General features: G+C 47.5%; 2 protein-coding genes across 3 annotated transcripts; one reads left to right on the forward strand and one right to left on the reverse strand.

Annotated features, from left to right (window-relative positions):
- The first annotated feature begins 1,708 nt into the window (after positions 1 to 1,708).
- LOC120809968 (uncharacterized) lies at positions 1,709 to 3,299 on the forward strand. The gene is made up of 3 exons (XM_040164138.2): positions 1,709 to 2,028; positions 2,215 to 2,301; positions 2,447 to 3,299. The coding sequence occupies exons 1-3, from the start codon at positions 1,984 to 1,986 to the stop codon at positions 2,999 to 3,001; spliced, it is 687 nt and encodes a 228-aa protein (XP_040020072.2). The 5' UTR covers positions 1,709 to 1,983; the 3' UTR covers positions 3,002 to 3,299.
- A 1,133-nt stretch (positions 3,300 to 4,432) lies between these two features.
- notchl (notch receptor, like) lies at positions 4,433 to 12,701 on the reverse strand. 2 transcript variants are annotated; one of them, XR_005710203.2, is made up of 11 exons: positions 12,255 to 12,679; positions 11,384 to 11,528; positions 10,856 to 11,188; positions 10,241 to 10,461; positions 9,642 to 9,984; positions 9,323 to 9,498; positions 8,700 to 8,764; positions 8,203 to 8,326; positions 7,156 to 7,546; positions 6,135 to 6,466; positions 4,433 to 5,376 (listed from the first exon to the last, which is right to left on the reverse strand). XR_005710203.2 is itself a non-coding variant. In XM_040164483.2 (11 exons), exons 1-11 carry the CDS (start codon positions 12,670 to 12,672, stop codon positions 4,863 to 4,865), a joined length of 2,769 nt encoding a protein of 922 aa, XP_040020417.2. In that variant the 5' UTR covers positions 12,673 to 12,701; the 3' UTR covers positions 4,433 to 4,862. The 2 variants fall into 2 exon arrangements, 1 of the variants encoding a protein (XP_040020417.2); XM_040164483.2 differs by having other exon boundaries at positions 7,156 to 7,253; positions 12,255 to 12,701.
- Positions 12,702 to 12,867: the final 166 nt, after the last annotated feature.

The following is a 12,867-nucleotide window of genomic DNA, read 5'->3' on the forward strand; positions in this document are numbered from 1 at the left end:
TTCAAAGTCACTTAAGTCCCCCTCTCCCCATTCTTGTATTGTGTGTATACTTGTGGTAGTTTTGTACATTTCCTAAAGGAATGTGTGCTAAACTAACAGGTAAAATGATAAAGCACATGCCACTTGAATACATTGTGACTTTATGAAGGCGTACTTTATTTTATTGGCCACTTGGCTTTGGGCCCTTTGCCACAAATTAAGGATTTCCTCTCTTAACTTCTCAGCTCCATTTCAACTGGCCCTGAAAAGCAAAATGATCATTAATTAGTATTGATTATCACAAAAGGCCAAATATTAAATCTCTGTGTTGCGGAACGATGTTTTTACTTATTCACTCTCGGCTACAATTCATCATCTCATGACCCTGCGTATATAGTGAGACAGGTGGACACATGTTCTCCAAGCCAAAAGGAAATGATAAACAAACGGCCTTGAGTCGAAACGGCAGCAAACACACGTTGAATACGTGTGGCAGTGGGAGTGGGTCCCCCAGCTCGTTCTCATCGTGGGGGACGTGGAGCAACGGGCCACATGCTCACTTTATTACCTGTTAAATCCGATACTTCGTTTTCAAAGCGCGCTTGGATGAGAGGTTCCCACGCACGGGCGGGACGACGCTCAGAACAATGGTATAAGAGCAAATAACCAACCGTGGTTTGAAAAGTTGGGGGTGGGAATTTGTTCCGTTGAAAAGATTCAAATATTGATCTTCCATTTTTTTTTGGTAAACAATAACGTCGATTGGAGGATTCGCGCGTAACAGAACAGACTTCACGCGATCTCTCGCGTTTCCTTGAGAACTATACAGAATCATCATATTGTAACACAGTAAAACAAGGTTTTAGGTATCTGACAAAAGTCGACCTGATCTGGTTGTGTTCACTGAATGTCGGAGACTTATTACACCCACGTGCAATTAAGTAGCTCCTCCACTTCTTCCTCGTGGGAAAGCTGCTCGGGGAGTATTCGCGCTTTATTACGTGTTAGAATCGATACATCATAAGAACAAAAACCTCTTGAGGGAAAAGTGTCTTTGGGGTTTCCCATGGCTGCGAGTCCAAGTACGACGTACCTTTTGGTTTTAATCTCAAGGCATCTGCAGAGTCGCGCGTAAAAGATTCTTTACGCGCGACGTCATCCACGCCTTTTTTCAGCAGCGTTTGCACATTGTTGATACATAAACAAACAAACATGCTTTGAATTAAATAACTTATGTGTAACTTTGATTTGTAGTCTTTGACCTAATTTAGAGTTATATTCGCTAAGAAAGAGACACTTTTTTTTTTTGCAGAAGACGCGAGTCAATGACTGAGACGTCTCCACGTTCCTTTTCTTCTGACGGTGTCTGGTTTTATGCTTCCATGACAAAAGGCGAGAGAAGTCACCCGAGGCCGTTTGTCTCGGCTTCACGCTGCTTTGGCGGATGTTTGTTGCTTTCCCTCACACATGCAAAACTAGACACGCGAGCCGGTAACACGTTTCACGCGCGCGTGCCGCCGACACTCAGCGGGGCAGCTGCGCGTGCCTGAATGTGAGGACGCGAATGCCTTCTTCGAAATGTGTTGAAGAGACCAAAAACGAAAACTTTAAACATGTAGTTCGTGAATCAAAGCGTTTTTGATTGAAGAAACACATTAGGGGTTCAAGGGCAACTTAATTATTTAACATTAATCGCCTTCTCTTTTTTCTCAAACAATGGCACGAGCAGGCTGTCGGGGAAAAGGAGTCACGACAAAGCAAAGCGTTCACTTGGAATGCTCATCATTTAAAAATAAGAAAGAAACACCTTTTTTTTAAAAGTAAAACCAGTAAAGTTAAGTCGTCAATCATGGAGTATGGAAACACCTTCTCTGGGGGTTGTGGGTGGAGCCTAAAGGGGCGCCCGCCCCGGGGATAAAACCTGTCACCAACGTCCCTCACGTCACATTCAGCTCTGACTGAAACCGCGGCGGACCTGCAGCCACCACGTCTTGGAATACGACCATGAAATTGCTTCAGGCTTCCGAGGACGCAAGAGCCAACAGAAGGGTAAGCTACTTGTTTCACTAAAGGCAACACGCACTATTTAATCCGTGCGTGGCTTTGGCCGTTGTCTGATGCACGTTGCTCCCGCAGCCTGCGTGGGACTAAAGCCGAACCCGTGGAGGGACTGAAACCATCGCACATCCTGTCCTCACATCATTACTTAATTCTACTCTCGCTTCTGTCTCGCAGAGTCTCAAACCTCAGGTGGAGAGACGCCGACGGGAGAGAATGAACCGCAGCCTGGAGAGGCTGAAGGCCCTCGTAATACAGCAACAGGTAGACACCGCGGAGCTCTCGGGGCGGATCACAGACGACTATAGGGGCCTTTTTTTTTTCTTTTTTTTTAGAGAGCCGTGGAACCGTTCATTAACCCCCCCCCTTCCCCTCCACACCTCCTCCTCTCCCCCCGTCTCTGTCCCAGGAAGCGTCTCCGCGCAGAGTGGAGAAAGCGGAGATCCTCGAGCACACGGTCCTCTTCCTGCAGAACAGCTCCGAAAGAAACCAAGCGAGAGCTGATAGCGGAGGCGGAGGTCAGCAGCAATCTTTCCGAGACGGCTTCTCCACGTGCCTGCGGAGGGCTGCTCACTTCCTGGGACCTGAGGGGAAAGGCTTGTGGCTCGGAGCGGCACTGGACGCGTCTCTCGCCGCTCGCTCTTCCCATTCAGACTCTGCAGGCGCACGGAGACGAGCCGCAGCTAGTTGCTCTTCCTCCTCCTCCTCCTCCTCCACCTCTGGTTCCCTTCTCCTCAGGGATTCCTCCAGGTCTATTCTTCGGTTGTTGATACAGAGATCCGGGTACAGGCTGCGCATGCCGGCCCGCGACACCGTACAACAAAGTGGTCAGACCAGCGGGGGGCCACAAAGCTGTGCCACATCGACCCCCCAGCAGGCGCGCAAAGGCACGAGTCAAGCGAGCAAACAGAGCCCGCCGGTCGGCCAGTCGGGGAGCCGGTCCATGTGGAGGCCCTGGCCCTGATCCGCCGCACCTCAAAAACTTGAACTTTTGAATGACACGAATATGCCGGTTTAATCCTCCACAAAAGGAGAGCGTGTGTCGTTCACGTGACTTTCCACGAGGGCACGTGTCAGGCCTCCTGCTTTCTGCAGAGGACGTTATAATTGTAGATACTGTAAATCTATTGAAAGCACGCCAAGTGCTGCTTCGGCCGACGACAGGCCGACTCGTGTTCATCGTGTCCCATATGTCGCATTTTTTTGCACCTTAATATATTGTATTTGTCATTTGCAAATAAACAAAAGGAAAAATCCCCAAAGAAGGTTCATGCATTCATTGGTGTTTGTTGGCACGTGTCTTGAGGAGCGTCCATACATACATAAGTGCGGACTTGCGTGGCGGCACTTGCGTGCGGACGAGAGGCGTCATGCGACGACGTTTGGAAATAGCTTTTCACTCAATTTAAATTTAAATTAAATGTAGTACTTCCATTATTACCGGTTGTCTTTTAACCTGCAGCAATGCTACTCTATGTAAACATTCTGGTTGAATTTTAAAGCAACTGAATAAATGCTTACACACTGAAGGGACATCCATCCAAAGTCCTCTGCATGTCGATCGTCGGGAAAGGCGCGTGGGAACGAGGAGAGCGTCTCATGTGCACGCTCCCCCTCACCCCCCCCCCCCCCCCCCCCCCCCCCCCACACACACACACTCTCTCCCAGCGACGTATCAAATGTAACAGGTAATAAAGTAATAAGGCTGTAAACGCAGTGCCATTTCCTCCTTTCCGATGGGAACGAGTTTGAGCAAATATGTGTGAAGAAATGTGACCTTGCATTGATTCAAAACAGGGTTTACGTTTAAACTTTCCCTGTCCTGGTAACCGTCGGCTGCTGAGGTGATGCGTTTGATTAAAAGGCGCTAATTGTTCGGAATCTTCACGGCCTTTTGATCAACTCAGGCGCGTGCACGTGGTATTCAGGCACGAGCCAGTTTTGCATATTTAACGCCGTCAATCCGAGTGAATGACAATAGACGTCTCTCGCGCGGGAGTTTGCACGTCTAGGTCAAATCTGTGTTTGAATAATAAAGAAGCATTTTAAAGTTTAAATTGAGGAATGGATAAACATTGCACAACGCAATTTCTAATTTGTTATAAAATATGTTATCAATTGTCTACAGATTCAGACTAATGTGAGGCTCACAGAGGGGGCAGATCATTCTAGTAAAATAAATGACACATGTTCTTCTCTTCATGGTTCTGGAGTATCTTGGTCGTATTCACCGCTTGTATTTATTTATTTTTGAACAAGCTGTGATATTCCATCGTTGAAGAAGTAAAATACTGTTTAAAATACACTGTTTCATAATATCAGTCCAAATGAGACAACACTCTTAACTGACTACCATGCAGCACATTTTGAAAAAAAACATTCAAAATTCATATAATTTACAGGAAATAACACTTTATTGCATGAATCACCGACATCTTTGTGCAACAATGTACACGTTTCTTATTTCATCATTTCTCTTTGAATGTTTCTCAGGATCCAACCCTAATACAAACACATTACAATATCATAAGATGTGGCAGTCTACACGTGACCTCCATCCTGTGTTTGACAGATATGCATCTGTCGTGTCACAGAACATTGACAAAGATACTAAACCCCTCTCAGTAAAAAATATAATAACACTAATTTAGGTCAGGCTGAGTGAAAACTGGGGCGGTGCTGCGGCCGGCAGATGCACATTGAACAATAATTAATATCTCAATATACAGCAGTAGCTTCATTGTACGTCGTTATCTTCACGCGTTCTTCGATGCTGTTCCTTTGGGCTGAGTGGAAAAGCAGCTGGAGTTGTGTTGCTTGTTTCTCTACAAGGCTGTCTGTGTTGAGTCGGTTGTGTTGTTTGACCTCTCACCTCTGGATTTCTGCTCTGAATGAGGTGGACTCGGCCTTGCCTGGTCTGCTCTACCGGGATGGTCGCCGCTCACAACCGGCGGGCGATGATCTGAATGGGCGGCGGCGTCTGCGGGAGGTGAAACAACCACTCTCTCTATGTGCTCATTGGCTGTTCTGTCTGTCACAATGACATAATTGGGCTCTGGCTGGTGGGCACTGGAGCGGCGCTGCAATGCATGCTGGGTGCAGGAGAAGGAACGCTGCCGAGGCGCAGGCTGGGGTGACAGGAAGTGAGGCGTTGCAGCTCTGGGGACTTCGTGATGCCTATCGCGATCCTCGTCTTCTGAGGTCACCTCCTGTAAGGTGCTGATTGGCCGAGGGGAGCGGCCCATGACCCTCGGTGGGACCAGCGCAGTCGTTGATTGGTTGAGCTGCGGTCGCCAGTTCTGAGGGGAGGGGTACTGCACGCGGCTCATTGACCAATCACTGGCGAGACAAGAATATCGTCACAACTTCAGACGGCTACCCAGTAACATGGTTCATCACATCAAATAATGTACTGGGCTGGTTTGGTTATGAGTGTCTTTGAATGCACCGCCAAAGGAGTCTTTTCAGTGCATTACTCCAAATGTAACTTATTTTTTACAAAAAGTCCTGATTTTGTACGGTATCCTTAATAATTCCTTCACAAGATATTGTTTTATTTTGAAGAAGAGACAATCAGTGGGAAGATTTTCATTGGCTACTTCCTTTTTTTTAATGCTGCTGCAGTAAAATAACTAATAATATGTTTTTTTTCTGAAGGTAAACAGGTGTTGGGAAAAAAGCTTTTGTCCACAGAAGCCAACACAAAGGGAAAGTTCCTTTTATGCTGCGAATGCTACTTTAGTGCAGAGCGCCAATAAGATGCGTTCACCATGAGGTGTTTACCAAAATATGGTACTAACATTCAGTACAATGACTTATCTTGTTATAGAATATAAAATTTGCTCGATCAGCACTTTAAAAATCAATTTGTATACAATTTGCTATCACATGCAGTCAAGAAATAGTCACATTTGTGGAATTACGGAAAGTTGGTCATTGTTGAAAAACAATCTTCAGTCATTGATATTATCATAATTATTTGAGTTTATAGACTAATCGGTTATATTCCTCATTCACTCTTTCTCACTCAGTCATCCGGTGTTACATAATCAGAACAGAGACATTGGGGTTTGTGTGTCATCTAGCTGAAACCTTACTTTTGCGGAGGTGGGGTCATATCTCGGTGCCCTATGATCCCGGAGAAGGACGCACTTCTTCCGGGCATGCCCTGCGATCCGACCCATGACGAGTACATCAGAGCGCGCTCCTCCCACAGCATCTCGTTGGCCGTGTCAACGGGAACCGGCCCCCTCTGAATTTGGTGAGCCAACAGGAGTTCCAGGACCTGGTGGTGAATGCCCTCCCTGGCCACGTCGATCGGACGGCGTCCTCTGCGGTCGTGCAGCTCCAGGTTGGCGCCGTGGAGGAGGAGAAGCCTGGCCGTATCGTAGCAGCCATGGAGGGCGGAGAGGAAGAGCGACGTCTCGCCCTAACAGAGAAACAATCATTCTATAATAAATAACATAATATATAGAGCGGTCGATAGATTAAAAAAAACAACCCAATTAATCGCACATTTTGAAATTCATTAATCTCGATTAATGAATGTTGTTGTTGTCACAATGTTGTTTTTTATTCATGTTTGTTTTTCTTCAACAGACTAAATCTTACAAGTAATGAGTGATCACTTGTGTATTTTAGACAATGTTATTTTAAACCCAAACTACACACATTTGATCCGAGGCAGAATTCCACCGGGTGGAACATGTTGAACTGGCAGCTCTTACAGCTAGCTTAGCCTAGCAGCTAGCTTAGCATAGCGGTGCTTTAACTCATCCCCCTTCTGTTTGACACGTGGGGGAATTGCTCTACACAGTTCTCGCGCTGTATGTCGCCTGTTTGTCTTACTTCCAATGCAAAAAGCTGCATCCATCTTGGGCTACCGTCTTTCTCCGATGTAACTGACTGCAACTAGTGGCCGCTTTGTCTCTGCTGTCAACTTCTGGTTTACTTTCGGTCTCCAAAAAAAAGTATGTAACACGTTAACATATTTTGTTGTATTAATCTCTGCCACATTAATCGCATAGATTAATGCGTTCTTGTTGACAGCACTAATAATATATAATAAGTCAGCGTTCTTAGCCCTTCTTAATGACTGGTGATGAAGTCAGAACTCACCTTGTTGTCTTGCAGGTCCACGGCCGCCCCGTAGCGAATGAGGGTCCTTGTTAGGGTGAGATGGTTTACTGAGCATGCCCAGTGCAGGGCCGATCTCCCTGAGAGAGGCAGTGCAAGTGGAGGGGAGGCAAGTAGGGAAGAAGGGAGGGAGTAAGTCAGCCAATGAACAAACCATCACACAACAGCGTCGAGCCCAAGATGGTGCAGAGGGGGAGAATGGAGGGATGTAAAAATAATTTCAGCAGAAGTGAGAAAGAGCGACGCGACAGAAAAAGAGAGACGGCAAAAGCGAAGAGAAGGACGCGCATCAAAGTTAACATGTGTGTCGACCCCAGTTTGAGCACTACAGCACATTAACTTTGATCTGAGTCGGAGGAGGGCAGCAGGGGAGCTGGAGGAGGAGGAGGAGGAGGAAGAGATGGAGACATGAGTACACAATGGGATAGGAGGGACACAAAAAGAGGATGTGAGAGAGATGGGGTAAGTTACACCAGTTACTCAGCCCCTCATAGTACAGGTGTCAGAAAATAATGGCCGGCTCAAGAGATTAACAATGCTGTTTTGCTCCAAAGTGAGCTTCAGCCCTGTTGAAAATTTAGATTCATGGTCCCCAGAAGTTATAGCGTAATGATTTTGGTGATACCTTGGACCTCCAGCAGGTTGAAAAACTGAATTGACTGTATTGAGATGAAATTTGTTATAACTTTGGTTGGAGACATCGTGTAAATATACTAAAAGTTATTAGCTCCCATGTCGCGTTAAAGCAGAATTGCCTAGCGATGAAATATTAAATACACAGGAAACAATGAAACTACATTTGCACAAAATTCTTCACTAGCCTTTTAGCCTGCCTGCATTATGAGATGGATGAAGTATATTTTCTCTTGTAGAGTCATTTAAATAAAAATGAGCTCCATTCACGTTGCTCTACCTTCAAAAAGGTCGAAAGTGGCACCATGCAAACACTATTAGACTGAGGCTTCGGGGTTGAGGTTCAGCCTTCCAGGCACCAAGCTAACAGTAGCAGCTGTGACACAGATGTTTTACCAGTGTGATCCGTGTTGTTCACCGGTACTCCGGCTCGCAGCAGCTCCAGGACCACCCGGTCCAACCCGCTGCGCACCGCTCGGATCAGAACCACGGAGCCGTCCGGGCCGCACCACTCTGCCGACTGCCGACACAACAGAGCAATGATTACTGTAACGGACACATGTTTCATGTGGTCTACTTAAAAACAGAGAAAGAGAATAAACAGATACATTACATGTCATTTAGCTCCAAAGCAACTTACAATAAGTGCATTTCAACCATAAGGATACAAACTCTTTGTTTTCATTAAATAAGCCGATTTACAACAACTTGCTATAGATAAGAGCCATTACAAGTACAATTTAAGTGCTACAATTTTTTTGTTAGTGTTTTTAGTCGAGGTAGGGTCTGAAGAGGTGATACAGATCCAACGGTTTAAGTAAATAACATTGTCGCCCCACAACATGGATAAAATGAACTGTAGCAAACAGTTAAAACCAAACCAGAGGTCTCACCTGCTGGGGAGGACTGAGCAGAGGGGGAGGAATGGCGTTTCCCATCTCCCATCCTCTAGGTGGAGCTGAGGGGCAATAAAAAACACATCCTATGGATCTCCAACCGTATTGTGAGGATTGTCATACTTACACAAATACCACAGTTCCCCAGTTTATACTTTATTTAATACTTTTTAAAATGTATTTCTAAACTGTTTGAATCATAATTTGCATTACTGGAAATCTACAGATTATTTTCTTGATTGATTTGTTATATGAAATAAACAGACCAAAACCCCAGAGATAGAAAATATAGACCAATAACAATAAAATCCAAAAGTTATTCAACCAGCACATTTTAGACTAGTAAAACCACCAGATGACTTAAAAGCGATGACCCAACAAATAAAACATAATGCAAGAAAATGTAGGTGCAGGAATAAAGCAACATTTATTTTCTACTAGTGTTGCTTACGATTATATTATGCATATTGTTACCTGTGATTTGAATGTCGATCTGTTGTTGTTAAGAAAAGTTTGAGCTGTCTCTCAGCTTGTATCATAACGTTCAATCATCACATACCCCGCCCCCCCTCCCGCCCCCCCGACCCCCCGACCCCCCTCCTATGAACGGGGCACCGTACGCTGTGCGGGTCTCCGGGGCTGAGAGCTTCCAGCCCGGTAGTGTTTCTGCTCCGGGCTCCTGTGGTCACAAATGGAGGCGTCTTCTTGTCGTCTGGAGCATCTGGCGTTGATGTCTTCCATGGAACTCTGGGTAAAGTCTGTGTCGCTTCCTATGTCCTGTTCCCGTTTGAGGGGCCTAGAGTCCAGTGAGTACAGGTCAGTCAACACGTGGTGGGATCAAAAACCACTTCTCACTCGTTTTTGTGTTTGTCTACATGACATCCTCCCCCCAGGAGACAATACATCCCCTCCTGTCTGTCCCGGCAGCCTGTGTCTCACCGCATTCGAATGGCGTCCTCCCCCAGCGGCTCCCTCCTTCTCTTTTTCTCCGCCTCCTTCGCCTTCTTCTTCTTCCTCTGGAAGCTGCTCTTCTCTTTCTCTCTGCTGGGTCGGACCCTCTGCTCTTGGTTGGCGGCGTGCGGCGGCGGCGGCGGCTGCGGCGCCTTGGCTTTGGGGTCGCTGTCGGTGACGGTGGACCGGTGTCTCACCCTGTGGGTGTCGTCTTCCCTCAGTGCGTGCTGCCGCCTCACCCTCCTCACCACCAGGAAGGCCACCAGGGCCAGAACCAGCAGCAGGCCGATCGCCACGGCGACCACGGCCCACAGCCACGCACGGGTCGGCTCTTTGAGAGGGAAAATGGTAAATGGATTTTGCTACGGGACATTTTGGAAAGGAGGAAAGTGATATCAAGGTAGTATTCAGAGCAAAGCCGTAATATCGATCTGTGGTGCTCAATTGCTGATGCTTCTTATTTAGCTCCGACATTTTAAACGTTGGAACAACTCAAACTCAAACATCTACCCAGTGGAAACAGAAAGGTCTTTTGTTCAAGTCCAAGCTGGATGTGTGTGGGCGGCAGACGGGACCTGTGATCCTACCTTTGACTTCCTCTCTCACCGTTTCCTCCTCACGGCTTCCTATTTCCTCTCGCACGCCCCTAATGCTGACGACGGCCTTCAGCTCCGGGAGGGAGGAGAACCAGCCGGGCTTCAGCAGCATCACGGCACGCAGGAAACTGGCCGCCTCGGTGGCATAAGGGAAACACGTCGACGGCTGACTGGTGCATGGCCTGTTGTCCACTTGGAGGAAAAGGAGGGAGCTTAGGAAAGAGTGAGAGGGAGGGAGACAGCAGGAAAGAGCAGTTCAAATCGTTTCATTACATGTCGTTTTGTCTGAACACGCCGGCTGAATAAAATCTAGAACCGTTTCAAAACCATGGAGAGAACTTTTTTATCGATCGCAGTGTCTCCCCGTCATGGACTATATTCATTATAGTTATTTTATTGAAAGTATGAAGGGCGAAGCCATTAAATCTTGCAAATGCATGCACCAGTGTCCAGTGTCACTTTTCTTATTGTAATCGCAGCCTTACTTTTGGTGTCGCCCGTCTGGCGCATCGCTTGCTCTGCTGCCTGATTCTTTTGCTAATTTGCATTCAGCAAAAGCCGGTTTTCAACTACCTCTCCATTCCTGACAGCCCGCCCTGCACCTACCCGTTCGAGTCCCCCGCGGAGGCCTGAGCCAGCAGGTCGGCGAGTTGCTGGGCGTCGAAGTCGAACAGGTTCCTGTCGGTGGCGAGCGGCGCCGACCCCCTCAGCTTGAGCGGCGACTGGAGGAGGACGCTGAGCGCCCAGAGCAGGGAGCTGTTGGCGAAGGCCCCCCGGTGTGCTGGGAGGCTGGCGTGAAGGACCAGAGTGCCTCTGGCCCACATGGGGCTCCGGTGGGTGAAGCAGTCGCTGCCGTCCCACCCGCAGGGGGCGCTGTCGCAGCCCTGCTCGCAGTGGGAGTTGGCGTAGTGATCGCGGCAGTACTGGATGTGCCCCGGACTGAGAGCCGCGACGGAGAGGAAGGAAGAGACGTAAAGAGGTAGAATAAGAGAATTGGCAGGTTGGTGCATGTGTTAACGATAACATTACATGATATTAATACCCTTGTCTGGAATAAAAGTCACCCCGAATAGTGTAAAGAGGTTTATGTGAACACAGAAAAGTAAAAAGCGATGAAAACAAAAGGTGTTTTACTTGCAGTGGCCCCTGTCCTTCAGGCAGTCGAAGCCGTCTCGGAGGCACTCGGGCTCCATGCACTCGTTGTCACATGACCCGTTTCCAAACTTGTCCTTACACTTTCTGTTGACTGGACACTGTCCCCACGGATCACCGGACGCGGCTGTGGGGACAACAAGGGGGGGGGGGAAAGGTAACCACGTTGGGGACATGAATTGGGACCTTTTCAACAGCAAACATCCCTTCCATATTTCATATTTTGGTACAGATAGCGAAATGAATTGTATTACTTTATCAGCTCTTACGCATTCAGTTTCAATGTGTTTTATGGCGGGACCAACTCCCTCCCACATTCAAACCTCTCATTGTCTCAGCATCAGCAACTGTTCATAACAATGCAGGTCGAGCCACGAGAGGTGGGTCCTGATACGGGCCGTTAAAAGGGGAAACAGGAAACGAGCCCGACATAAACAGGAAGTTTCCACGAGAAGTGAATAGCAACAGGAAATGGAGTGGGCCGGGACTTGATAAAGGTCAAAGGTCGCCACTGTGGCAACGGGGAATGTGATGGAGTTGGACAATGGGCTTGGCAGGTGTGTGCGGCAACATAAAGCCATAGCAGGAAGATAAAACGCACGAACAATAGAGGTGAAATCGGGGCTCAAAGCTTGATCAGCGAGGAGAGCGTTCACGGTGCAGGAAAAGCAAATTTCAATATATTGATAATAATATTAATGAAAAATATACTTCCGTTTGTCCTCAAGAGAATATTTCCAAAAGTTAATATCCACATATACAATGAAATGTACTATTATATCCCACATGGTCTGACGCCAAAAAAAACTCCTGAAACAACCTTTTAAGTGAAAGTGTGGAGGATCGGACTCACCTCGACACATCCAGCTCAGTCCCAGCAGGACAAACGTCCTCAGAGCCAACATCTTCGGGATCTTCTCTCGCTCTCTCTTCAGCTGTCCTGTCGGCCTGCCTCTGACCTCTGACCTCCGACCTCCGAGGGGATCACAGCGTTTCACACTGACCGCTTGTCCTGCCGCTCCGCCGCCAACTCGGAATAAAAGTGGCCAGGTCCCATCGCGCGCTGCAAGCAGCCGCCACCAGTAGCACCAACACCTTTCAACACCACCACCCAGCCCCACTTTGTTCACTCGCTCTTTTCTTTTTCTTTTTTTTGTAGAGGCCCTGCGGATATCTGGACAACTTCCTGCCACTGTGTAGAGAAGAATAGGAGGGTGATGACTGTGTCGCCCGTACTTTGTCTCAAGTTGAAAACACACAGTTTGGGGCATGTGAGCTGTTAGAGGAGCCGTTACTTTGGAGGGTAAAAAGCTACAGGGTGTGGGTGTCATTAGGGGGTGGGGGCGGGGTTTGACCTTTTAAATGACTCTGTTTTCTCAAGTCGCTGATTCAAAAACCAACAAAGTGACTTTGTCGACCGCTTCTATTGTTCTTAATCGGACCACGAAGGAAAATAGAGCACTCCG

This window comes from Gasterosteus aculeatus, chromosome 20 (assembly GCF_964276395.1).
Source record: "Gasterosteus aculeatus chromosome 20, fGasAcu3.hap1.1, whole genome shotgun sequence".
Classification (NCBI taxonomy): domain Eukaryota; kingdom Metazoa; phylum Chordata; class Actinopteri; order Perciformes; family Gasterosteidae; genus Gasterosteus; species Gasterosteus aculeatus.

Excerpts from the sequence above, each read along its gene's own strand:
- LOC120809968 (XM_040164138.2), top strand. The coding sequence starts at position 1,984 with ATGAAATTGCTTCAGGCTTCCGAGGACGCAAGAGCCAACAGAAGG. Across the intron at positions 2,029-2,214 it reads ACGCAAGAGCCAACAGAAGG|AGTCTCAAACCTCAGGTGGA; the intron begins GTAAGCTACTTG and ends TCTGTCTCGCAG. Across the intron at positions 2,302-2,446 it reads CCCTCGTAATACAGCAACAG|GAAGCGTCTCCGCGCAGAGT; the intron begins GTAGACACCGCG and ends TCTCTGTCCCAG.
- notchl (XM_040164483.2), bottom strand. The coding sequence starts at position 12,672 with ATGCCCCAAACTGTGTGTTTTCAACTTGAGACAAAGTACGGGCGACAC. Across the intron at positions 9,499-9,641 it reads GAGGACGCCATTCGAATGCG|GCCCCTCAAACGGGAACAGG; the intron begins GTGAGACACAGG and ends ACTGGACTCTAG. Across the intron at positions 8,765-9,322 it reads GCCCCGGAGACCCGCACAGC|CTCCACCTAGAGGATGGGAG; the intron begins GTACGGTGCCCC and ends ATTGCCCCTCAG.